This window comes from Pezoporus occidentalis, unplaced genomic scaffold (genome assembly GCF_034315485.1).
Source record: "Pezoporus occidentalis ecotype Australia unplaced genomic scaffold, CSIRO_AGI_Poc_V1 ctg11, whole genome shotgun sequence".
Taxonomy (NCBI): Eukaryota; Metazoa; Chordata; class Aves; order Psittaciformes; family Psittacidae; genus Pezoporus; species Pezoporus occidentalis.
In genome coordinates this window covers 5578510-5605131 of record NW_026912886.1, presented here as the reverse complement: position 1 = coordinate 5605131, position 26622 = coordinate 5578510, and the positions used below count along the sequence as shown (strand labels likewise).

Genomic DNA, 26622 nt, shown 5'->3' with positions numbered 1-26622 from the left:
TGTCATAGGGACTGGTGCTGCTGAGCCACATGGTGCCTCCAGCTTGTGACCTCTGCACAGGTTAAACAGCCTCCAGGACATGCAATAATTGTTAAATACATTAGTATAACCAGCAGCTTTGCTCTTGAGGAACACCCAGAGCCTCCCACACTCCCTCCCTTCCAAACCTACTCATTCATCTGCATCACTGTCCCATCCAGAGACAAGGGCTGGGTCAGAAGGAGCTATTGGGACACAAAATACTATTGGGATGGGAGGAGCTATCAGGGTGAAACAGGGGCACGGGCAGGGGGGAGATAGTGGGTGCCCCACTCGCCTAGCCCCAGAGGAACAGGGTGACCCCAAAGGGCTGCTGATGGCCTGGTGGGAGAGGGAGAGGAGAGCCTGGGATGGGCTCCACAGTCAGCTCCAGCTATGCCTCTGCTCATCAGGGCTTTGGCTGAAGCCCAGACCCTGTGATCAGGGGCAGCCTAGCACAGGCTCCCTAGCACCCACAGCCTTACTGCAGCCCATCTGCATACAGACAGGTCACATCAGCCGTCAGCACAGAGTCGTGTCACGGCCAGTAGCTAAAGCAGCAAGGACCCTGGCTGCAGTGGTTACCAACTGCTTCCACAGACCAAGGAGTCTGCAGTGGGGAAAAGCAATCCCAAAGCAGCAAACTAAAGTCTCTCTGAGCAATGACCCTGTGCCCCACAGGCGCACGCAGCAGACCGGACATGCTGGAGACATGCAGAGCTGTGCTGGTTTTGCTCTGATCAGATGAGGATGAGGCTGGTTGTTGCAATGTGCGATAACAGCATTTTGCAAGCATGATGAAAACGTGTGGTAAACCCCAGGGAACTGGGGCAGCCTGTGCACACAAACCATGCAACATGGGCTTTTCGCAGAGTCATCCTAAGGGCTTTAACTCCTCCATGCCTGTCCCCTGCACTCCACAGCACAAGCCAAGCCCTGCTGCCTGCACCCATCATCCACCACATCCTGTAGCTGCCTTGTTCCTATGGAGCCTGAGCCTGGGTCCTGGCAGTGCTGCCCCAGAGGTGATCCCACAGCCGGGCCAGGCAGTGAGCCCCAGGGAGCAAAGGGCTGAGTGCAGCAAAGCAAAGGGCACCCAAAGAGCCTTTTGAATGCTGCCCAAGGCTTGCTGCAGGCACGCAAAACAGTCAAAAAGAAATCCATTTACTTTGACAGTGTCCTGACTGCCCGTGAACTGGCCTGTGTTAATGAAATCATTGCAGTAGCTTAGCAAACTGCTCATTTGTCACATTAGTTTGCTTTGCTCAGAACCCGACATTGAAGTATCCTTTACATCTACTTCCTTTGCTCCTAAAATACATGTTTCAGGACTGATTGAGGGCATCGGCGCTGGCACTGACAGCAGCCGTGCATCCTGCCCAGCTGCCCAGGGACTCATCCGAAGGAAAACTAAGATGCCAGTGTTTTGCAAGAGTAAACAGGACAATGCCGGAGGCAAGGCATCATGACCTAGAGCCCAGGTGGGTGCTGATTAATTCAGTTCCCCTCCCTTAAGCAGTTTATTTCTGCTAATCAAGAAGGGTTCCCAGAAAACAGATCTGTTTCTGTTCATGGTAACTTGCTGATACAGGCTGCTGTATTATTCTCAGAACCAGAATAATGCAAAAGGTAATATAGCACATAATAACCACGGCAAAACCTGGCCAACTTGCAGGTGTGAATCCCCATGCTAAGTCATGAGCCAGCATCAAGTAGACAGTTTGTCAGAGAGGGATTTTTTTCCTGCCTCTGAAATTTCACATTTTTAAGTAATGAACTGGACAAACCCACCATAACGAACACAGAATCCAGCCCCCATCTCCAGAGCTGGGCACATGCAGTAAATGTTTGATATTGACAAATACAAAAATCACAGCTAAAGCCAAGACAGGCTCAGCGACAGGACATGAGGGGCATGATGGATCCTCATGGTACTAACAGGGCTCATCCAATTCATGAGCAAAGATCCCTGAGCAAGAACATCCCAGCTGGACCCAGTCTGACTGCTGCTGGCATGCCGTGTTCCTCTCTGGTGTCCCAACCCCTTCCCAGCAGAAAGCTTCAGCAAGGGGAATGGATGTGCAGCACAGGAGCTTTTCTGCTGCTGGGGATGAGACATGCAGCATGGACAAAGCCACCTATGACCCACTACATCTACTCCAGCAAGCCCACATGACTGTGTGCACATGGAAGCAACGTCACAAATAACACTCAGCTGCTTCGAATGGACAACTACAGGTGGCACCAGCAGAAGTAGACCCCCCAAAAAAAAACACACTGTCTGTGAAGTCTTATGGCAAGAGCAGCTCAGACCAGTCAGGCACACAGACACTGAGCTGATTTTAATGGAAATACTATGTTGGGGGGATCTTCTTTTACAATTGCACATACTTTTCCAAGTCCACAGTGAGACTACTAGAGGCTCCTCTAGCAAGTGAGAAGCCATCAACCAGCAGAGCAAAAGCTACCTTGAAACCATCCCCAGATCTATGAGAAAGCCTCTCACCTGGAGGGTATCCATAGGCCCACAACAAACACACCAAGAATACCCTTTGGTGGGATGCAGTTAAACCATGCTGGTTAAACTGCATGCTCTCATGCAGTATTCTTTTATAGTTATCAGCTAAATCAACTTTGAGTCTTCACTCCTTAAAAGAGCTGCAGTTATCCCAGAGGAGCAAGGAGGCAAGAAAGCTCAGTTGCTACCTAAGCAAGACACTGGCAGCTCTGGGTGTCCTTTCTTTCTCTGTGACAAATAAGGGTGGCCAAAGCTGTCCAAGAAACTTGTTCTATTCCCCAGAAAGAAATGGTCTTGGACTTCTTGTTTGTTTGGTTGTTATCTCCTTGAGGAGTCTCTAGGACACTTTGGAGGCTTCAGATAAGAACATTGCCAATTACGAAGGGAAGAACAAGTTCATCTCTCGGTATCATTTTGGACAAACAATGTGAGGCAAACAAGGTTTAGCAACCTCACTAGGTTTGCAGGGTTTAGGATCCCAATAACTCATCCTGATGCTGTAAACCTGACACACAGCCCAGCCATTTTCCCACCATGGCAATATCTTATCTGCTCCTACCCCTCGTTCCTGCTGACCAAACCCACCAGCCAACCTTTTTATTGCCATCTGCCCATGAAACGCTGTAGGGATGATGTGGTTTCTTCACCTTCCACCCCGCACTCTGGAGCTGTGAGCAGCCATCAGCCTTGTGCCCTGTGCAAGTACCAGGTATACTGGTGAGGGCTTCGTGTCCCAGCACAACCCACACAAACCCTGCATTCTCCTCTGTGACCCTCGTGCTTTGTGAAACCCTGACACAACTGCTCACCAGCAGACTGGGCCCAGTTCTTTGCCCGAAAGGAGCCGTCTCCTCCAGAGGAGCTGCCATTCCCGGCATTCCACTTTATTTGCATTGCTCCCGCTGCAGCCCACACCACACACCTGGCGCCACCAAGGCAGAAAATGGAAAGAAGGTAAAATTCCTGTTCCTACACAACAAGGTCTTTTTATAGCTGAAGGGATGAGGTTTTTCACTCTCTTCCTATTTTCCACTTCGGGAGTAAACAGGAAAACCGACCTGGCCTGGTAGCTAATTTGGGAGCACACAGCCTCTCTTGGTATGCCTTTCTGTGATGCTTCCTGCCCTCTCCTGCCATGCCAGTGGTAGCAGGTCAGCATTGGGGCCAGCACCCCATGTCTCTATAGTGCCCCTTGGAGGGAGACAACGGCCCTCGACTGCTCCTGAACAGGAATGAGGACCCCACTGGGACCATTCCCAGTCACACGCAGAGCTGGCGTTGGGCATGTGGGACCAGTCAGTTTCTGTGTTAACAGCAGAGTGCATGAGCACTGTACTGCAGCCACTCGCAGGGGGGACGCTGTCACCAAGCTGTGCCACTGGGAAGGTTTTCCTGCCCCTTCCCTTAGGGCAGTGCACCCCGGTGTGCTGGGACATTATTCTGCTGCAGCATGAATGGGGGAATGAGGGAGGTCTGGGAGTGTGAGGACACGGACTTATGTATGTCCAATGTATGCAGCTCCCTGGTCTCCTCAGCACGTTCAAAGCACCTCTACAGCTCCAGCCACAAATGGGCTGGGAGCCAGTGCCACTGAGCGAGGTGCAGATGGCATGACACCTCCCTGCATGTGGCTGAATGGGTTTGTGTGCACTGGCATCCACGTAGCCTGAACCCATCCGGTACCTGTGGACCTTCACCTGTGTCCATGTTTGTGTTGCCACATAATGACTTCCTGCAAAGCAGAACACAGGTTCCCTAAGGAACCACCATATGGCACCATCGTATGTCATCCTTTGTTGACTTGCTTGGTCACAGGGATGGGTGATGAGCTAACCGGCATCAGCAACACACACACGTATCACCACCAACTCTGAAATTCCTACCCCTGAATCCATCCACATGGAACAAACCTCATCCATTCCAGCATTCCCACCTCCTGCCTCAGCCCCCGCCTGCCTTCCTGGCCACATTTACCCTGCCTGTGCCTCAGCACTGAGCACCCCAAGGAGGGGTGTGAGGGATGCATGGCCCCAGGAGGGTCACCACCATAACTGAGCAATTGCTCTTACAGCAAAGCATCACCTCCTCCATGATGCTGCCAAAGAGAGGACATGTCTTTGCCTTCAGCAACGGAAAAACATAAACAACTGTGAGAGAGAAAAATAAACACTAGTGCTGGCAACAAGTGGTACTCAAAGTGTGGTGAGTCTTCAGGCCCTAAGAGATGTAGGAGGTCTGGCCCACTCAGCGAGACAGCTAATATAAAAGCAATGAGCCCAGCAGAAGGAGCCTTGGTAGCAACATGATGACTTTAGTCATAGTCACAAGGCTAAAACAGCCAGGAGGGGGAAGTTTTCTCAAATACCAAATAGGAAAGTTGCATAACTGCTGCCCAGATCCTTCAAACAGGGCCTGATTTCCCCCTCCAGAATTAGGGGGACTTCCCCTTGCACCAGTTTCCAGCTGTGTCTGTGGCACAGAGTGACCCGGGCAGTTGCTGTCCCCATCCACGGGTGGCTCTAGAAGAAGAGCATGCACCCTGCTACAGCTTGGCAGCCTCTGGGGAGTCCCATGTGCTTGAGAGGTGGAAAAGCATCTTTAAAAACATCACCTGCAAGGCTGATCACAGCAGAGAGCTTTGGAACTCCTTCATTGAGAGATCACTGACTGGTAACCAAAGGGCTGACCCCAGTGATCCCTCCTGCAGGCACTCAGCCACAATGCCTCCCAGTGTGAGCCTGGGCAAGGTGCCGTGCCATACCCTCTCCCAGGCCTCTCCTGGCCACCTGGGACAGCAGCAGGAAAGCTTCAAGAGCCTTTGACAGTAAGAGCACAGTAAATCTTTAGGTTTGGCCTTTTTGATCCCCTTGCAAAACAGAGAGCAAAAGCAAGTCAAACAGAGCTCAGACACGGGTGCGAGAGCTCACAGTGTACCAGTGAGTGTTTGCCCAGTGCAAGGACATCAGTGAGAGCAGTGCTGCTACCCCTGAGGAGTGGGAAACAGGCTTGATGCTGGAATTAAAAGGCCACCTCAGTCGGTGTTGCTCATTCCCAGGCACTGTTCCTGTGCATGAATCACCGTCCTTCCCTTTGGATCATTAATCACTGCAAAATCAATAACCACCACACACGTTTTTCATGTATTAGCCGTTAGTCTGACCTTGTGTCTATCTCTGTGGAGGGTATGAAATGAAAGCATTTCAGATCAAAGCAATCGGCACTAAATTTACCCAGCACTAGCACCCGGTGGAGCCCGCTGATTTACAGCCACTGAGCTCACACAGAGGTTGTTTTGGTTCCCAAGAGCCCTGGGCAGTTACAAAGCCCTCGTTGTCCTCTAGGAACACAAGCAGGCGGGAGGGGCCACTCCAAGAGGATGTTCTTTGGGATTTGTTCATCTCCTTAAGAACAGGGACTGCTTTCTTGTCCAGGAGCAAGTGCCTACACCACACTCAGGGATGAGCAGTGCATCTCCTTCCCCGTGCACTCACATGAGGAACGATCACACCTGGAGCTGCTATGTGTGTCCTGCCCCGCAGCACTCTCCTGGCTGCCTCCCTCTGCCTGAGCCTTCCACGCTGTACTGCTGCAGAACAAACACCTTGCACAGCAAAACCTGCTAGAGAGACACACGCCATCACCAACAAGGGAGAGCAGAAGGACCAAAGTCATTCACCAGGGATGGGGCATCTGCCCTCTGCGGCCCATGGACCGACCGTAGGCTGAAACCCCCTCCAGCCACTGAGCCAGACTGCACAGCAACAAATCAGCTACGTTCAGAACTCCCAAACTCCTTCCAAATGCCCACGAGCCAGAGGCAGGCTTGCTGCCGTCCTGCACGGACCCCTGATAACTGCACACCAACCCCCCCATTAGTGTGTCACAGTGCTCCTAAAGAGCTCTGGCTAATGCTGCTGCAGAGGCCACAGAAATACTTGCCTAAGGCAAGAGGATAGTCTGATGTTCAGGATAAAAACACTGGTCTTTGCACTAAGTGTGGAGATGGGAGGGTGGCTCAGGACACTGCAGAGTGAAGCTCCTGTAACAGCAGGAGACACGTAATTTGACCGAAATAGTTCCAAAACTTCTCAAGACCTGAAATCAGAAATAACCCTGCTTGCTAGAGACAGCTCTTTATTAGGGATTGCTTTGGTTTTAGTTTAAAATCATCTCCTGTTCATGTTCCCCCAGCTTCGAGCCTAGGGACTGTATCAGGTTCCAGCTATCCAAAGTCTCTCACAAATGCTGTGGTCCTGGTGGAGGTGCAGGGATCAGCTGAGCCTTACAGGCTGGATTTCATCTATTTCTACTGCAAGTTCATCACCCAACCATCCTCCCCAAAACATCAAAGTCTACCTTCCTACAGCAGTCAAAGCACCATTCACCACATTAAAGGCACCCAGCAGACACCCTGCCTTCGTGCCCTCCCTACTAGGGAGGGTGTCTCTGCTGTGCCCTCCATCCCACTTCCCTCCCTCCCCGCATGACACCAATGAGTGTGTTTACTGGAAACACCTCCGTGCTCAGCCCTGTCTTGGCACTGAAATAGCTGTGGCCGAGCTGTGGACAGGCGCGTGGCTCTTGCGGGCAGTGCTTTTGTAACAGGGTTTGTACTGGCTGTCCCCCTCCAGTGAGACATCCACCCCTTTATGTTCCTCCTCGCAGTGACTTCTTCCTAGGACAGCTACAGTGAGTATTTCACCCTGTGTCAGGCTGACACACAGTGTGTCACACACAGGCTCTGCAGCATTGGAGGTGAAGTACTGAGTAACTGGGATGATGCCAGGCCGGTCATCCCACACACAGCTGCAGAGGCCACCCAACCTCAGCTCTTCCCACCAGTGTGAGTGCCTGGCAGACGTGCAGCCAGGGTCATTCCATGGTGATGGGGTTTTGGAAAGTATGGCCATGACTTGTTGCATTTTCCTGCTCTGCGTAGCTGCTCCCAGCCCTGAACAGACAGACACATGCACACACTGCTCATCTCTGCCTGCCGTTCCCAGAGTAATCCTGCTGTAGGTGCAAGTCAGGAGTGCTGCCTGCATGCAAACCATGGGCAGCAACCTCCTTATTCAAATTTGGTAGTCAATGGCACACACCTCTCCAGCTTGGAAGATAAACAACCCTGCCCCATTGCTTTGCCTTAGACGCTCCTCAGCAAGAACTCCTCTCACACCAAAGCCTTCAGCAGCCTGAACATCGCCCGTGTCAGCACCATGATGGGTTTCTGGGGGTTTTTGGTGCTGGATAAGCATCATCTCACAGAAGTAAACATACCCAAGCTGCACTAGCAAAATTCCCCAAAGATTATATGGGGGATTTTATTCAAGGGTGATTCTGGCTTAATCTTGCAGCTGGGCTTACTATAAACCTTTGGACTAGAACACATATCAAATAATTCCACCTGCCCAGCTGCTTACATTGGGATATTGTTATTAAAAATAGTTACTTTGACATTTATAATCAAACATGAGAGCTTAACATTGAGGGATGGGATGGCACAGGGCCAGAAAAAGTTCCCTCTGCCTGGGCCAGCACAGGCTACCCTGGAACAGGCAGCCTCTGCTCACCTCTGTGGGCACACAGGTGAAGAAGGGGACACCCATGGGGTGAACACACATAGCTCTGCCCACACTGATGCTCTTCTCACCGATGCTCTCCGTCACCCATGCAGCCCATCACGCTGGAGCCAGTCTCCTGCCCTGTCCCAGCAGCAATCACAGCAACACTAACCAAAAGAGGCAGGGAGGCTTTCCCCCCCTCGCTTACATTGCTTTTTGCTCTTTTCCTCTGCCTTTTAAAAATCCAGATGAGAAAAGTACATATTGGAAGGTTATCCTTTGTATCTCATGATCACATCACAAGTTAGCATGTGACTTGGGAGGGAAAAACAAGTCTTTCCAGCAGATGTCAATGCAGTGAGCGAGCTCTGCTGACTGCTGTACCTTGATGTCTGCTGCCAAAGTCAATTCTTTGTGCAACCTTGAGGTAAAGAACCTCATGATTCATGAGGGTCTTATCCTAATTAAGGAAAACTCGGATGACTTTCATTTTGGCTTTGCCTGTTTAGCAACTCTGAATGTAATGTGTATGTAAGGATAAATAGCAGCCCTCAGCCTCTGTTTTGTAAACAGGCTCCAGCTCAGGAAGGACAAGGGCAGGTTTGGAGCCACGTGGAGTCATGTGCTCAGGAGACTGTGCAAAAACCTCTCAATGAGCAAAGGGAGAGATCAAACTGGAACTCAGGCAGCCACCCTGCTGCCCATAGCTTGCAAAATGGCCTGTAATGTTCTTTGGAGGCCAGGGCAGGCATTGGTGAGCGGTGCCACACAGCCCCAGAGGAGCAGAGAAGCATCTCTCCATAGGAGAGGGGGTCTGGTGCTACATAAACTTGCTGCCTTCCCTCTTTAAGCAAATCAGGGGTTGCCCATTCCCACCTGGGTCTGGTAGCCAATGCTGTCTGTGCCATGGGTACCACAAAGCCCTTCTCCACCAGAGCACGGGGCTTGCTGTGGCCCCAGTGCAGCTCGGTTATCCAGTGATACAGCATCTCGGTGCAGGGCCCTGCAGCAGCTCCTGTCACATGGCGGGTCAGCAGCTCGTGGGAAGTCACAGCCTGAAAGTTAAAAGCCAGTTACTTCAGCCAGCTCCTTCCCCACAGGAAACAAAACTTGGAGCTCAGCTTCAGCAGTCTGGGTTTGACAAGATTTATCTCGCCTGCGGCCCCGGGTGGGTTTGTCTTGCCAAGCTCCTGACCCAGCTCCCAGACATGAAACCCTGCAGGGATAGGACTCAGGGAAGGGCAGGAGGGGCAGAGATGGGTAGGTGGGGGGCAAAAGGAGCTGCTGTAGCTCTCCTGAAGCCCCACACTGGGACGGCTCTGCATGGAGAAGAAAGTCCCTCTCAGACCTTCCCGTCTGCAGGAGGCTGATGGGAAAAGCCAGCACAGCAAATATTCCCACGGTTGCCGTCTTTGAGCCCCAGGGAAGCCGACCCCAGTGCACAGTGCAGCATGGAGAAGCTTTTGCCCTTCCTTTTGCCCAGGCTCCACGGACAATTGGGCAGCTATTTTTAAACTGGCTTTTTCTTTTCCCCTGCAGAGGCACTTGAATGGCTTTCCCCTCGCACACAGAAGCACAGGGAGCACGGATGTCGTCTCTCATTGTGATGGGAAAGGTTATCGGGTACAAAACAAAAGTGAAATCATCCGCTGGCATTCCTGGGACCAAAATAGCCGCCTGCTCTCCAGCGCTGACGTTATCACAGGGGAAGGAAGGCTCTGGATACAGGCAGCCCTGCTGCAGAGCTCACGTACCGGCCCTGCAGGAAGCCAACAGCCGAGCTGACTGTGAGCAGCAGCGGAACGAGGCAATCTTGCTGAGATGGATTGAAGACAACTCAGTGGATGAAGTCCCAAAGTTGCCATCACCACTGAGCAGCCACAGAGCCTTGAATGAGCATCACTCCAGCAGCAGCCTGGCAATAAAGCTTGCTTGTCTCACATTAAGAGCCTAGAGACCTCTCAGGAGCAGTAGGGGAGTGGGCACTCCTAACAGGGGGATCTGTGAGCTGCCAGTCTCCATTCCCAGCACCTTAGGGGCTGCAGTGTCCCACCCTCCCCAGCAGCAGAGCCAGGGCTGCACAGGGACACAGTGAACTGCAAAGATGAGGCTTGGCTATCAGCTCACTAAAAGCATCTTTGCCATTGGACTTACCTGGGGTTTATTTCATTATTGTTTTATCCTCTTGCACAAACAGATTAAATGCAAGAAACGGCATCACCGCAAGGCCAAGCGCAGAACAGGCCTGTCATGGCAGAACTGCTTAGGTGCTCCTCAACTGAAATGTGTCATAAACACTGGTTTAAGCAGAGCTTGCCACCAGCCCCCATGCTTAGAAGGACTCTGGTGCAGAGCTGCCCAGCACCACCCTGAGCCACAGCATGTCCCTGCACAACCAAAGTGCTGCCACTGCCCTGGTCCCCTTGTTGTCTCGTACCTTTTTGCAGCCTCTCCCATTGAGCCATCTGCAAGAAAGGCCTGGGAAGCACCCAGTTCTGGGGGATCCCTGCTGACAGGTGCTTCCCATGGATCTCCTATGCCTCCAGCTACAGGAAACACCAGTGCTGGAATGTCCCTGTTTCAATTCCTCTTGTCAAGGCAGGACCATGCAGGCACTCCATGCTGCCGTCCCTGGAGTGGTCCTGGTGGAAATCATTCCTAGTGGCACATCAAGGAGAGGAGCCAGAGGGGGGATTCCAGGGAGACTCCAACACCCCAGACTGGTTGCTGCTCACAGTCCTGCTCACCACCTGCAAGTAAACCAAAAACACAGGTAAGGGCTGCAGGGTGCTTTACAGATGGAGAAGGCAGGGACACACACGAGATGCCACAGAGCCCAGTGGAGATGGAGTGGCTAGCAGCTGGCATGGCAGAGCTATGGCATTGGCCAGGACATGGGGAGAGTAGGATTTGGGGAACCCTTCAGTGATGCCCAGCCTGGAAGAGGAGCTCATCTGGGCTTTAGATGTAAACTTCCTGCAAAGCACAGGCACTTCATTGCTTAAGTATCTCCCTGTGAGACTATTGCCAGGGGTGAGGGGTTGTGTCACAGCAGTGCTGAAGCTGAGAACCAAGGAACATGGAAGCTAGGGGTGAATTTTACTCCCCCCAAACACACAGTAAATTGTCCAAGGCATTTTCAATATCAGCCAAGTGCTCCACTGCCTGCCAAACCCAGATTCCTTTCAGAGATTTAAGACTCTTCTTCATTTGAATTTCAGTAATGAGCTAATACCGTGAGTGCCTCCAGCTGCCAGCAGCTGGCTTATGCTTAATTGTACCCCACAAGCCTTTCCCTGGAGCTGCGGAGGCGCCCAGCCCAGCCCACGGGCATTGGTTCATGCAAAACCAAGCAGGTTGGGAAGCACAAGCCAGTGCTGTCCATACAGGCTCCATTAGGGACAGCAGAGCCGCCGGAGCAGGCTCCGGAGCAGCTTTCCTGGCTTTGTTGACGGGTATGGCTTTATCGCTGTTAAAACACTGTTTGTTGCTATGACTTTTCCCCCCCTTTTTAAATGTCAACTTGAAAAGAAAAATTCGGGAAAGGTCACTTACCAGAGGGACTGGCACAACTCCAGTCACTTGGATAAACACGTGTAGGGTCAGCTGCTGCAAGAGGGGATTTAAAACCTATTATTTACCTGGTGTTTCTGCAGGAAAGGTGGGACTTCATGTACCTTGCAGGAAGCAATCGATCTCTTTACCACCTATCCATCTGCTGCTGAGATCATTAAATGCTTTGGACACCCAGGCAGAGAAGATGCTTCGCTCAGGATGCCCGATTCCCTAATCTAAGGGGGCAGGAGCACACATCAAATCCTCAGGCTTACCCTGAGAGGACTGGGATACTACTGATCTAATGCTATGGAGAGCTGCTCACCAGCAGCACCACTGGACCCCTTCCCCAGGCACCTACTAGGGTTGCTCTGCACCCCTGCTTGGCATGGGGCTGGTCACACTTGGTTTTTCAAGCCAGTCAAGCCACTAGTACTTGGCTGGAAGCAATGTGCCAGAGACCCTGTTAGTGAGGAGCAGCATTATACATGCATAGAAGCAGATCCAGGGTCAGGTGCTGGAGTCCTCACAGGGCAAGGGGCTGCTTGCACAAAGAGGTCAGCCAGCACATCGATAGGGAGCAGTCCCTACAGACACAGCCTCATGATGCCCTTTAGCTCTATATGCTGCTGCTGCACAAGATCTCGGTGGTATTGCTGTCTCTAACCTGGTAGGTTTCTACCCTGCCACTAAGCATTTTGGCTACAGCCAAATCAAGGATTTGACTAAAATAATAAGCCTTTTTCCACTTGTTTTTCCTGACCAGGCCTTCATCCCCATGGCTTTTTAGGCACGGAAACTTCAGATTTTGTTCTGCACAAAATTCATTGGATTTTGCCCTTATGTATAACTAGAACGCTATTTACAGTTTGCACAGAGTGCTCCATAGCTCAGTAGCACCACAGTTAGCACCGCTCCACCAACTAGACAAGTCTGCTGCAAGATGGTTAATCATGTTTGGTTGATCAAAGGTCCCTAGGCGCACCACCTCCATTCCTTCAGCATCCTCACTGTCCAGTGCACAACCAACGCTGCTTGAACCTAATGACACATTATTGTGCACAATGAGCAGCTCCACGGCCTCCAGCAGCATGCAAAGGGTACCGCAGCGGTGCAAGGTCAAAGGCATCATGTCTCTGCACAGTGGGAAACCACCACCATGAGGCTTTCAGAAGTTAAGCTGGACAGAAGAACTGTCAGCAGCGGGGAAAAGGGCAGCTGCTGGTCCTGCCAGTAAAAACAAAACAGGAGACATGAGCCCACACCACTTCCGATCGGATGTGACAGCTCTGCCTGAAGTGCGCAGCAAACCCAGCCCGTGTCGCAAGCGCAGCAGGAGGCCCAGGGGCTCCCAAGTGGTGGGAAGTGGAGAGCCGTGGTTCTAGGGGTGCAGGAGGGGGAGCTAAGGAAAGCTATCCCTGCTTCTGCTCTTCCCTTCCCCACAGCCAGCACTATGCACCCGCTCACACAAGCAGGGAAGGAGCCCAGTCCCAGTTACACGTGTGCCACATCCGTGTTAATTCTGGTGTCCTGTCCTGGCAGCCTTCCCCTAGCCTGGGGTGAGTTTCTCTAAGAAAACCAGAGAAAGATGATTGTTTCCTATGGGTAGGGAATCTAAGAGCATCTCTCACCTCTGGGCTGGCCAGGAGAGAGGCTCTGGGCAGCCTGTTCCCAAACACAGCAAAGCATTCCCACCAGGCCCCACACACCCCTTGAAATAATTCATTTTTCATGGAATTCAGTCACTTGAAAAGAAAACAAGAAAAACAACAGAAAACCCTTCCACTGGCTTGCAGCAATATTTTGTCTGTAAATAATCTAGAGAGCAAGGTCACATTCCCAAGTGAAAGCGAAGCAGGGGTGGGCAGGAGAGGGGTGCGGAGCAGAGGGGTGTGCAGCCACAGCCCCAGGCACTGCAGGCAGAGCTCTCCCTATGGGCATGGCATAGGGGGTGTCCACGCCAGGACCTCCTGGCACTCACTCGCCCCATGCCAAAGGCACTGAGGTCCATGCTGCTCTGGAGCTGGCTGCCCGCACAGCCCGCAGCCACCAGCCAGGACACGGTGCCCAGCTTCGCCCGGCCAAAGGGCAGCTCCTGTGGGACACGGGAGACACAGATCTCACCCGGCCCTGCAGTGCCAGCACCGGAGTTCAAAGCCAGCCGCCGGCCATGGCAGCGAGGGGAGTGCTGTGGGAAACCACCCACAGCCCTGGACCGGCTACAGAGCAGATGGCAGAACACAGCACCGGGATTTCTGGTTCGCACAATCTCTCCCCCCACTCACTCCCACGCTGAACCTTTTCCTCCCATGTGGCAGACCTTCGCTTGGCAAAAGCAACCAGGAACATTGGAAGGGTTTCAAAGCAGCAGGTGGTGTTCTGCTCTGAACATCACCAAGGACAATAAACCAGATCCCAAGGGACTGGTTTTTCCTTTGTAAAGCTTCAGGCTCCTTTTGTGCTATTTTGTGCCATTTTCAGAAGAGGTTATGAGAAATCATTTTCTTTTCTTCCATTTTCTAGCCCAGGGCAGGGCAGTGCTGCTATGGCACAGAGCTGCCTACTCGCCTGGCAGCAGGAACGCTTAAGGATGCCAGGTTTTGCATGCTGAGTCTGACTTGTGCTGGCCAGCAGCCCCACACAGGAGAGCTGCCCACACTGGGACTGCCAGCAGAGCTACTGCAGGTACATGTTCTGCAGGGCACGTAAGGGTTAGGAGAAGACAAAAGGAAAATATGATTAAAAACTCAACCCCTGCACACACTTGACACTTCTCACACCAGAAAGCTCAGGGTTTTCTGCAGAGTTTTGGAATGGAACCCATGTACTGACTGGCTGAGTGCAGCAGGCAGCGGCTATGCTATAGCCCCATGCCCCATCACAGCGGACCAAAAGACACCATCCCCACCCAGCAGCGCTGCTCCATCTGGGGCTGTGAGAGGAGACAGGACCCGGCGCAGCCCAAGCAGGAATCCAGCCTCCTGGGCAGAGCTGGCTGCTGGACCACATCCCACTCACTGCTTGAGAATGCTGCCATCCAGCTTGGGTATGAATCGCTCAAGGAACCACATCCCAGGCAGGCTCCCAGTGTGATTTGGTTCAACATTTGAAGTCCTTGTCTGTATCAAAGCACACACCCATGTGCTGGGTATCAGGAAGCAAGCGCTCACTCTGTGTGTCAAGCACCATCAGCTCTCAGCTGCCACTGATCTTGTCAATACTGTTTTACAAGGTTATTTTACACATGGCTGCTGGAATTCATTCTTGCTCATGCATTAGAATCCTCCAAAAGTTATGTAACCACCACCCATCCAGTGTAGCACCAACATGGCCACCCCTTCACAGTCTTGTGCTTGGCACCAAGAGGCAGTGTGGCCATGCTGCCAGGGAGAAGGATGACACTGGGTACATCCAGCATGGCCACTCTTCCATCAGAGCTCTAGGAGCACATCCTCTGCCTCAGGAGAGGTGGGAAAGCCCCAGGTCCAGCCCACATACCAGGAGATCAGGCACCAAGTGAGCTTCTGCTGTCAGTTTCAAGAGAGACGAGTTAAGCACTGCCTGCCCTGCAGGCTGCCTGCCTTCACCAAGCCACATGGCTCTGCCTGTGTTCTAGGAGTCTCCAATGGGCACATCATACAGCTTCACAATTAATGCTCAGAAATTAATTACAACATTCTGGGATTCTTCTAAAGACACTAATCACTACAAGGAAGAAGCCAACCAGCCTGTTAGCTCAGCACACAGTGCTTTCTCTCTAGCACTTTGATGAAGTCACCTTTGCACTTTTACACATTGCAAATGAAAAGCACCAGCAAGAGTGCTTTGCTGTCGGGCAGCCCATAGCAGAGCTCCAGTGCCATGCCTGCTCCTCCCCGAGGAGCAATGCAGCATGGGCACCTTCCCCACAGTTAGATGAGCCTGACCATCGTTCCCCACAGGCCCTGCTGGGTATAAGCCACATGTGATAATTATACAAATAATTGAAAGGCAGCATCCAGAAGCTGTAAGCCGGGTGTGGGGTTCCTGCTGTTACTCACCACGTGCTGAGCTGTTCAAACAAAAGAGCAGGCTGGGTCAAACACAGGAACTCCCTCAAGTGAACTGTTGTCACAGGTCACAATCATTAAAGGGATTAGACCTAGAGAGCACGAAGTTTCTGCAGTGCCTCCCATAGCTCTCTGGGGACAGGCTTTTCCAATGCCCTGCGCTGCGGTGCCTCTTAACTACAGGACATGATGGATTTCCACTGCCCCGATAGCTGGTGTGATCCCCTACTGAATTAAAGCAGCCAATTTAATAGGTTTAATTCCTAACTAACAGAAACGTGTAATGCACGTCAGCTCTGACATAAAATGGGTGACCATCCAGAATGCGAGACTGCCAATTGGCAAGTTCAGTTACAGGCTGCAGCGCTAGAAACTGATCACAGGCTGGGCAGAAACAAACGGCCCCTTCGAAAGGAAACCTCTGTGACAAGGAAAGCCAGGTCCTCTCTTTCTCATTTGAATAAAACAAATAGACCAAGCCCAGGCGGAGAAAAAGTCCAACAAAACGATCTTGTTAGCTCAGCAGAGTTGATTTTTAAACTTCCTACATTTGACTTCAAGTAAACCAGGATTTTATTTAACTCTGTTCTTACTGAAGAACTTCAGTTTGTGACAAGATAATGGTTAAAAGTGTGAAGATAACACCTTAAAGTGCACCCAGTAACAGAAGTATTTATGAAGCAATTACGCTGACTCTTTAAACCCTAAAGCAGGTAATTCCCAGATGTGCCTGCTCTCCCCACACAGCATCTCATCATGGCAGGGACAGCCCAGCTTGAGGCAGATAGAGAAAGCAGGGAAACGGAAGTGAAACCCAGAAGTTTGTTTTCATTATCCAAACTGAATGAGCACAAGAATTGAAATTACGTTAATAAATGTCACACACTTGATCTTTTTTTCTTTCCAGTGATTCTAGGGGGGAGGCTTGGCTGCTCAGTTACTAAGTCACTTGCAACAGGGCTCTCCCATCCTGCCCGGGCTTGGGTACCACCATGTGCACCCCACCACCATATGTGGAGAGAGCAGGATGCAGCAGCAGCACTAGTTCCTCCAGCGAGACATGCCAGACCAGATATTTTGCATACCACAGCTCACAAAGTGCCATGTTAACACCATTCTGCAACTCACAGGTTTTGAGCTCTAACAGCTTCTCATTTTTTCCAAGTCAAAAAGAAACCCACTTACTAATTCAACACCCTTGAAAACCGTGATGAATAGATTGCTTTTTCCTTCAGAGAGAAGGCAGCTGGGCTCCTGCAACAGCACTGCAGCCTTTGCCCGTGGTTACAATGGCTGCGCCTTCAGAAGGGAACTGGGTTGGGAGCAGGTGCTGTGCCAGCAGATAACACTAACAGCTCCAGTAAGATCAGAGGGAAGAACACTGAAAACTGGGCCCTGCAAAGGTTTCTGTATACAGCAGAGCAGGGAAGACTCCAAACTGGTGTGAGCATCCAGACAAGGGATGCAGCTCAGCCAGCACCTCCCTTCAAACACAGACCCTGCCCAGCACGCAGGTGCCTTGAAGTGACCCACGATTGATGGCTTCTGCAGCTGTAGGCACATAGGACCCCAGCAGAACCTGCAGCAATTACTGTGTGCTAATCATTAGGTAGGATGAGGCTTGTTGCACCCACCACCTGCCAGGGAAGTTCACCAAAGCTGAAGGTCAGCAAGCTGTTGTGATGATTAGCTGCAGCCTTGCACTTAAACATCCCCTATTCCCCTTCTGCATTTAAAGAAAGGAACAGCATCCTGCTTCCCTTTTCTGAGGCAGAGAAGAGGATGAGCAGCAGTTTTCAATTGAAATAGAGGACTTCATTGAGACAAACTGTCAGGATGAAACTGAAAAAAATAAATTAAAATAGAGTTAAATGTAAGTTAAGTCTAAACTGCCCCAAAATAAGTGAGGCTTTGGTGATACAGCCCTGGTCTTCAACCCTACATTACCACAGTCCCCATGCATCAGAGTATGGCTCCAGCTGTGCACAGGCAAGTCACTCCCATGCCAGGCTCCAGGAGCCTGGGCTGTGTCCACTGCTCTCAGGGTGGCTGAGCAGAGCACCCTCAAGCACGGGTTCCCAGCATAGACCAGAGCAGCCTGGCTCCAGGGGGTTACAGGCAGCATTGCCATGATGCTGCTGAGCTGCGCTGCGGCCTCCTGACAGCCTTACAGCTTTCCCATACTCCTGATTCTTCTAGCCTTAGAAACCCACCCCCAGCATCTCCCAGGCCAGGGAAGAGCAGCAGACACTCTCCAAGCTGAACCTTGTAAAGGGTCAGGTTTACACCAAAGGCTGATTGTGACTTTATTCAAGGACATTTTCAGACCATTTTCTTCTCTTTTCCAGAGCACACGGTGAAAACCAGGATAATATCCTTTCTGCTACTGCTTTTGTGGGGCCTGCCAGATCAGGTTACACTGGAAATCAAAATACTCATATTTTATCTTTGTTCTGCTTGGTACAGGAGAGGCACTGAGATCTACAGCAGATTTCCATGGAGCTTTTGCCCTCTGTTTAGAGCATTTCTTGCCCTGTCATTCGGCACACATGCGCCTAAGCATCCCGTATTTCGGAAACTACCTTTGTTTCCCAGCACCAGCCAGCTCATTCCCACTGTAGCCAAAGTTGCCAGCACTGCAGGCTCACGGTTGGCCAGGAGGACTGGAGGCAAACGCCTGAGAGCATCCAGCTGCTGCTGAGGCAGGCGCCATCCCTGTGGGAACTTGGGAGAGGAACTGAGCACAATGGTCCCACACCGCAGGCTCTTAATCCTCTTGCCGGGAGCAGCCAAGCTGGAGTTAGAGAACTGGAAGTCAGAGAACAAGCAGGCGTTTGTTCGGAGCAGGCAGTGCAGGGGGGAGCACCACCAGCTCCTTCCCTCCTCCACAGGACTTACCGTCCCTGAATGTCCCTTTTTGTCCTTCTCCCGCATCTGTGGCCAGGCACACAACGCCGCTCTGTCCGGCGCTGCGCTGCGGTCCCTGCCACACGCCTACCCCTGGGCCCAGTGGCCAGCAGAAGGAGAAGCAGTGTGGCCACTGCCGGCCACAGCGATGCTTGCCAAGGCTCAACTTTCCCAAGAGGAAGTCTAACACATGCCAACTGCTCTCCCCATGAAGGGACATGCCCTCTTTACAGGCAGAGCAGTGGGCTGACGGGTGACCAGGGAGAGAGGCTGAACAACAGGTTTGCACCATTTAGCAGATATCAGAGCCACCAGTGCCCCAGAAACATCTCACTTGTAGACAGGAGCATGAGACCGCTTTTAAGAATTAAACCTAGCACACTCAAAAGTACAGCTGCTCGGTATTACTAAGCCAGTAATGTTAAGCTCCATCACCTACTGCTAAGTCATCATTGTAACACGTGTTAGAAACTCCAGCTTCATAAAAAAGTGTGCACGTGTGAAAGAGAGAGGCAGCAGCAAGTGTTGGCAGAGAACAAGAGTTCTTTTGCTCTGCACAAGCAGGAGCAGCTCTCAGAGGAGCCTGTCTGCACTCACCTATGCTAATGCACTCTGGAAAGTTTTGCCCTACAAAACCACATGGTTATTTCCAGTTGCAGTGGTGAAGATGGGCCTTTTGGACTGGATTTTCCGCTTAGGCTGACTTAGCCTTAGTTCTTACTGCAGGACTCCTCTGCAGCAAAAAGCAGTACCACACCGCTCTGGTGCTCCACAGTTACTTGTTTCAGGTCAAAGCACCAGGAAGGTGAACACAAACTGATGCACCAAAACACTCATCATCCAAGGAGTGGATCACCCATTCAAGCAAATAAGCAGAAAGTTAAGGTTTTTAAAATAAAAATACTCAACATTTATTCAACTTTGAAGTCACCATAGTAAAATTTTACACGCTATGAGTAACCCAGGAACGTTATTAAAAGCTATCAGAAACATAAGGCAATTTGTACAACCATTGAAAGAAATACACAGCATGTTGAAAATAGAGTGAAATATTACTTGAACAAGACAACGCTTGATACGCACTAGAGTGACAAGAACGAGCATTAAATTTTAAACAAAAATAAAGATGTTATGGCTACAAGTATTATACAGTGATAAATACTTCAAAAATATATTAAGATATATGGAAATTCTTGTTTTGTCAAGGAAATCCAGAGAAATTCCAGCCTCCACTGGATTTCAATATACCAATTAAGGTTTAATATTTAAATTCCTTTCAGTAAGAACCAGTACTGCAGCCATTAGCGTCCTGTATCAATACTTATCTTCTTGTAGTGTAATGAAATCAGCTGTATGTTATATCAAGCCCTAATGCCCCTTGCATCACAGGCATTTAATTGCTCTAAATCAACCAACTAATTGCCTTTCGGTAACAAGTGCTGTGCACCGTATTTGAAGCCATAAGCTATGTTAAATCACAGTTAACGTTCACCCACTTTACAGTATTAATGGAAGGCAGGTTCAGAGACTTGCCTCCATGTAAAAAAGATGTCTCAAACAGAGGGTTTAGTAGTAGCAAGTCCACCATAACGTCTTCCTAGCATAACACCAAGCACTCAGAAGTTACAGTACATGAACCATGCTAAAGCTTAGGTTACATCTTCAATAAGAAAGTCCAGAGGATGTTTGCAGATAAGAGGTTTTGAACATGCACAAATGGTGGTTTAGGACACATTTGTTTGTGCTGTTACTGAGTATTGTGTGAAGCAGTTTATAGTCAAGGGTTTGGCAACACATTTTCCCAAGCCAGTTTAAAAATATAAACTTCTTCTTAGAGGGTCTGTTCTATAGAAAATAGAGTGAAATCTGGTAAATTGTCAGTTTTGAGAGTACTTCCCCGTGGCGACATCCATTCATCAGCCTACCGCACCACCAAGAGAAAAGCCAATCCTGCTATTCCAAACCCTGCTGCGGCCATGATCGCGTTGCTTATGGTACTGCTCTGCTCAGCCGTCTCGGATCCCTGTCTGCCGAAGAAGCGGCAGAAGCCATCCTAGAAAAGCAAGACAGAGAAATGACATTGAGTTGGTTGGCTTACAACTGACTGGATTTCTTTTAACAACTCTTTGAGCATAGTTTGGTTCACACTCCCAGAATGGTGTTTGTCAGCTATACAAGTTATCAATTTAATTATGAAGGTCTAAACCTTCTGCCTCGGGCACACAAAAATGCTTTGTGAGAACCTTTGCATAAGGCAACTAGAAGCAGTAGCTACAAGTGCTTGTATGCCTTGCTCAACAGACAATCGCAACCTTCCTATCAAGATGCTCAGCGTGCCATTACGTTATTTTAGCCCTTTTAGACAAGTTTCTGATGGGAGCTGCCAGCATTGTTCCCCCTCATTCAAGTTCCAGAAAGCATCTGAAACACAGGATATGGAAATTTCCACTTGAAAGGCAGAAGACCGAAGCTGGTCCCATCTCAGTGGATACAGGACTGATGACAACACTCTTGGAAGGGCCAAGTGGACACTGCTCAGAGCAACGCTGGCAGCTGCTCTCCTAGATCGTTAGTTGTGATAATCAGAAGTGGCAGCAATACAACTCCAGATGGTCGTGTTTGAACTCTGCTCCGCAGATGTCTATGTAAACAAGTTATACTCTTAATTTCTTCCGGAACTTTGTTCTTTAAGCTTTAATTTGTGCGAACAAGCGATGCAGTTTTGCCAAGTGACAGTGTACACTGCAGCCAACGACCATGCTGTTCTGAGCAGTCAGATGGACCACTGGAAAACCAAGTTCATTTTGGTGTCTGGAAAAGACAACGAAACCAGTGGCTGCTTCCCCCCCCCCCCTTCTATTTTTAGTGCTTATTTGTACTGACATCAAATATTCCACTAGGACTGGAAATAGGGAATGTGCAGTTCTGTGGGACAGCTGACGTTTTGTTCTGTAACATAGGCAGAGCCTCATGGACGCTTTAAAAGCTGTACTTTAGCATGCATCTCAAGCGGCAGAAAGCAACAGCAGCCACCGCTTTACGCTGCAATGTATATTAATGCTGCTGCCCACACCTTCCCAAGGCTCCGACCTGACCAGTTCCAGGACAAGCAGGAACCAGAGCAGCAGGTCTAGCAGACGGGTGGCTTCGTACCCAGGCGCGTTTGAGAACAGGCACATCAGTGTTTTGTGTTTACGCTTGGGAGAAGACCCGTGTCAGCCTGCTCTCCAAAATCTGCGGACCTGAGAAGGTAACCCTTGTTCCCACAAGCCAGCGCATAGCTCCTGTATTTCCCCGAGGCTGCAGTTCATCTAAGATGGACACTGGCACCTTTATGGAACCGGACCAAGGCGGAACACAGGACTCCCACAGGCACCTTAAGCACCCCGCACGTCCCCACCGACCACCGCTGGGAGCTCCCCAGGCCCCACAGATGGTCCGCGTTCCCTGCGGAGCCTCCGTCCGGGGCCGCATGCGCCCATCACCCGCATCACGGCGGCCCCTTCCCCGGCTGCCCTGCCGTGCTCTGCGAGCGGGGTAAAGGGGCCAGGCCCCCGTTATCCACCCCGGGCCGGGCTCCCGCTCCCCACCCTCGCTGGTCCCGGGGCCCGCCCGGCGCCCCGTCCCCGCTCACCCATCCGCCGTGCGCCTCCAGCCACTCGCCGCGCTCCTCGGCCAGGTACGCGGCCAGCGCGGCGGCCAGGCAGCGGGGGCCGTCGGTGCAGCCCCGCTCGTCCAGCGCGGCCGCCAGCGTGCCCGCGAACACCACGAGCGCCAGGACCCGGCCCCAGTTGAGGCCGCCGTCCGCCTCCAGCTGCACCGCCACCCGCTCCAGCAGCGCCGTCGCCTCCTCCGGCTCGGCCCGCGCCAGCGGCGCGCAGGAGCGGAAGAAGACCCGCTCCTGCCGTTCCAGCTCGGCCGCCGCCCGCCGCAGCGTGGCCGCCGTGGGGCTGGGGGGCAGCGCGCTGCCGCCGCTGCGGTGCTGGAAGTAGTCCTCCAGCAGCAGCGCCGTCTCCTCCTTCAGCGATCCCGGCATGGCGGCGGCCCAAGGGCAGCTGCGGCCCCGCAGCAGCAGCTGCCGCCGACTAAGAGGCGGGGCGGCCCCTCCGCCCGGCCCAGCCCCGGGGCGATGGGCAGCGCTGCCCTCCTCCGGGGCGGGGCCCGGCGGAAAGCCGAGCCCGGAGCGGGGGGAAGGAGCCCCGCGAGCGGCACGTCCCGCACAGCGGGGTCCCCCACGGTGTGGGTCTGCCGAGGGCACGCACTGCACGGAGCTGCGGGTGTCCCCGGCAGCAGCAAACCGCGGGGTTACCAGATGCGGGCGGAGAGATGCCTCTTTATTTATAGTTCCGCACACACGCATCAGTGCATGATGTGCATCAGTCAGGTTCTCCAGGGCCGCAGGATGAGCGCGTTGTCTGTTTACCAAACAAATGCAGTGGCGTTTGCTGTGATGGGTTTACAGACAAAAATTAGGATTAGGGTCTTTGTGGTACAAAGGTTGGCCCTTCGCTGCTGGTGTAAAATAAAATGGCAGAGAACAACACTGGCCAAGCCCTGTCGTTTGCACAGCACCATGGAGACGTCTCAGCCACATGCCTCTCCTGCATCCCAGCTGCGCCCTTCGAGCCGGGAGTACCATCAGCTCCATACAGATATCAAGACTCCCATAAACACCACACCGAGATTTATGGCAGACAGCACAGGTACACCCAACATGTGCTTCCTGCTCCGTGCCGGTTTGCTGGCGAGGTTCAGGTGGTGGCCTGTGACCATGCTGTCCCATGCAGCCCCCGTACCAGCGCTGGGAGAAGTGCTGCCACAGCAGCCTGGGATGGGGGCAAGCTGTCACCTCTCCTCAGGCAACAGGATCCGGGTGCCCAACGTGTTGGCATGGGACTGCTCAGCTTCACTGCATCTATCTCGAGTCGCAGCTCTCTGTCTCCATTTCACATCCCTGCTAGAAAATCTAAAAATAGATGGTTGGAATAAACCCTGTTGCAGTTTCTCAGATCACTATCAAGAACTGGCCTGGTCTCTCAGAGTCATTCCCAAGGCAAAGTTTTAGTTTTACATCCCCATATTTGGCTTTTGTTTTGTTTTGAAGCAGGGAAATCAAGCCTGTGTTTATGTGCTAGAGCAGTAGCTGGAATATCTTTACTTGTCACCAGTGCTCTACACACATGCTTTTTTAACTAGTTTTCCTTACGATTGTTAATCTTGCGGCAGGAATTTCCTATTGCATTCCTCACAGCAGGAGAGCAAGAGGGAGAGGCTGCTCTTTCTCTTGCAATATCCTTTTCCACCCTTCCTGTTTATATAGCATTTCTGTTTAACAGGATGGAGCCGTCCGATAGTGACTTTGACCTGGCTATAGCTTGCTTCCATACATTCACCCTGGTTACATCCTGCTTGTGTAGCCTTTTGGGGCTGCTTTTACTTCACCTCAGCTCGGGTCAAGAAGGTAGGGCCAGTGCTGAGGCTCTGGGATGTGACACTGCTGCTCCATTGCTGCACCCAGAGCTGCTGTGGCTGTTCTCCAAGGCTGGGATGTGCTGAGGAAAGGACAAGATACAGGTTAAAACCTCTCCCTCTGGAAAGGAAGAGAGCCATTTCTGAGACACAAATAGCTTCCCAGACCGAAGGGGGAGTTTCAAACCACTGGGTTTTCCAACGCTTCCCTGGCCAACCTTTAGTGAGTAAGAGCTATAATGGATACCTAAGTGCCCTCTTCCTCTGTCTTCATTTATCTGATGGGAAGTTGAAGCTCTTTCTGGCTCATGGCTTTCACTATTCCCTCAGGAGCAAAAAGGTGGTTTCCACATGGGGCAAGTCCATGAAGCCTGACTTACTGGCCCGGAAGAGCAGGAACCACAGGAATTCTCCCTTCTTAAGAACAGAGGTGCAAGATGTGATGCCAGCTTCATTTTCACTGGAACTGGTGACGGTTTGGGTACTGCTGTCACTCAGAACAAGCTGGCTCAGCACTTTTCCCCTCAGAGGGAAGGAAATGAAACAATGTGCCTAAATTAAGGATGTGGGTTTTTTCAGCATCTAAACTGAGCACTTCCACCAGCCAACTTCATGCTGACCACAAAACCTACATGGAAGTGGACAGCTGAGCCCAGCACAATTCTCCTCTACTGACAAGGCTGAACTGCTGCATCTCAAGATGCAAATCGCAAGATCTGCACATCTGGTTTTACCCAAACAGTGAGAGCCTGAGCCCTCAACAGTGTGTCAGTGCCCAGCTACCACTGGTGTCCCACTGCAAAGCGAGGAGAATCCTGTGCTCCCACAAAACACATACTGATTCTGCACAGAAAACATCACATTAGCTGTGATCCTTCTGAGCAGGAAAGCATAACTTGAATGCTGGCCTCCTGAATGCAGAAGGAGCTCATGTGGAGTTTCAGGTACCTTCGACGACTCAGTTGCTGTGGCTCACTTTGAGTATTTCCAGAAGATATTCCAAAAGCAATTTTATAGTCGACCTACATTTCACCCTACATTTTTGCAGGACAAATGATCTAAGAAACTGTATGATGCAAAAAGTAAATCCCCCAAAAGAGAAAAAATAGCTACCATTACAAATACCTAACTGATGTAAAAAACTAGTATATACATGTTCTCAATATGTAAAATACAATTTATTGTAATTAGGCCATTCATAAGTATCAACACAATGTAGTATGTTTGAAACAAACATCTTACCAATAAATACTATCTAAACATTAATATTAATCTTTTGATCAGATGTGTACAGTGTATTGACTCAGTATTGCACAGTGAGCTCTATATGACATTTCCATAGTGCAGTTTGTTACAGGGATAGTTTGCCACAAACATTGCAAAGCATCAGAGTTGGCTTTTCCAAGTGAGAACAGCTGGACTATTTCATTAGAGTCTGAAGGCTCACACAAATGTCAGTGTCCTAGGATAACTGTGGATTCATGGAACCTAATGTTTTCATGAATGAGGAGACTTTGTTCCTAACACAACTTTCATCAAATTGTAAAGAAATCCCGTTTCCAAATAGAATGAGGATATTATCAAACTTGGGTGAACAGTCAATTCCAGTGATCAGTGAGCTTGTGATCAAGCCCACTCCAGTGAGCTTATTTTCTCTTGTTTCAATCTAAATATAAACCATGTCTTTAATCTTTTCAGACGTATCTCACCACTTGCATTTCAAAGGCCAGACCATGCAAGCCCCTAGCATTACTCCAGCACTTTGCTCCCTATGTGCCTTTGCTCAGGTGACACACTCAATAGTTTCCAATGTATAAATGCAGATATAATTTCCCAGTAGTTCTATAAATAACTGTATCTCAGCTTTATCTGATTAAATCTTCATTCTACAGCATCAGCTCCTCACAGGCATAGTCCTGCCAGTCTGTATTGCATTACCATGCTCACACAGAGCTGCCAGCAATGTGCTGCCAGCAAGGTGCTGCCAGCAATGCGGCTGTACTGCTTTCCTGAAGCCCAGCAGCTCCTGGATCAGATGCTCTAGTGAGCACGGTGTCAAATGCTGCCAGAACTGTGCTCACAGCAGGTTTTCAACAACTCACTGTTGTGAATTCTCAACTCTAAATATGACAAAACTATGTCTATGCTAGTCGTAGGAGATTACTGTTGCAATAAGGACTGTACAATTGGAATTGTAAGGTTTGACAGGCATTTGCATGAACTTACACTGCTCTGACACTGCAGAAGGGCCTTAAAATGGGAATATACTGCCTCAATGCATATTTAAGCTACAGTGCCCTGCCAAAGTGGTATGAACTGCTCAAAATGCAAGTAAGAATCATGACTGTAGAATGACTATGACTGACTTGGAAAAGATTTGACCATCAGTGTAACAGTGTTTAGTGCTCAGCGTATAGTATCCCTTAGTGCTTAGCATGTAATATTCCTTTAAGTAAAAGAAAATTCACTCACCAAGTGATACAATTAAAAATTTCTAAGAAACTACTGGTTAAGTATTACCTCATGATTAAGTAAATCATGTTTA

General features: G+C 50.7%; 1 protein-coding gene and 2 long non-coding RNA genes across 4 annotated transcripts; all 3 read right to left on the bottom strand.

The window, feature by feature from the left end:
- Positions 1-7855: 7855 nt before the first annotated feature.
- On the bottom strand, positions 7856-11737 carry LOC134168578 (uncharacterized). Of its 2 annotated transcripts, XR_009966594.1 has the most exons (4): positions 10535-11737; positions 10252-10375; positions 9082-9152; positions 7856-8551 (listed from the first exon to the last, which is right to left on the bottom strand). It is a non-coding gene; the product is annotated as an uncharacterized LOC134168578 (long non-coding RNA). The 2 variants fall into 2 exon arrangements; XR_009966593.1 differs by lacking the exon at positions 7856-8551 and having other exon boundaries at positions 9009-9152.
- A 7757-nt stretch (positions 11738-19494) lies between these two features.
- On the bottom strand, positions 19495-22726 carry BCL2L10 (BCL2 like 10). Its single transcript, XM_062628356.1, has 2 exons — positions 22243-22726; positions 19495-20661 (listed from the first exon to the last, which is right to left on the bottom strand). Exons 1-2 carry the CDS (start codon positions 22642-22644, stop codon positions 20530-20532), a joined length of 534 nt encoding a protein of 177 aa, XP_062484340.1. The 5' UTR covers positions 22645-22726; the 3' UTR covers positions 19495-20529.
- A 549-nt stretch (positions 22727-23275) lies between these two features.
- LOC134168555 (uncharacterized) lies at positions 23276-26024 on the bottom strand. Its single transcript, XR_009966579.1, has 2 exons — positions 24051-26024; positions 23276-23574 (listed from the first exon to the last, which is right to left on the bottom strand). It is a non-coding gene; the product is annotated as an uncharacterized LOC134168555 (long non-coding RNA).
- Between the last annotated feature and the right edge of the window lie 598 nt (positions 26025-26622).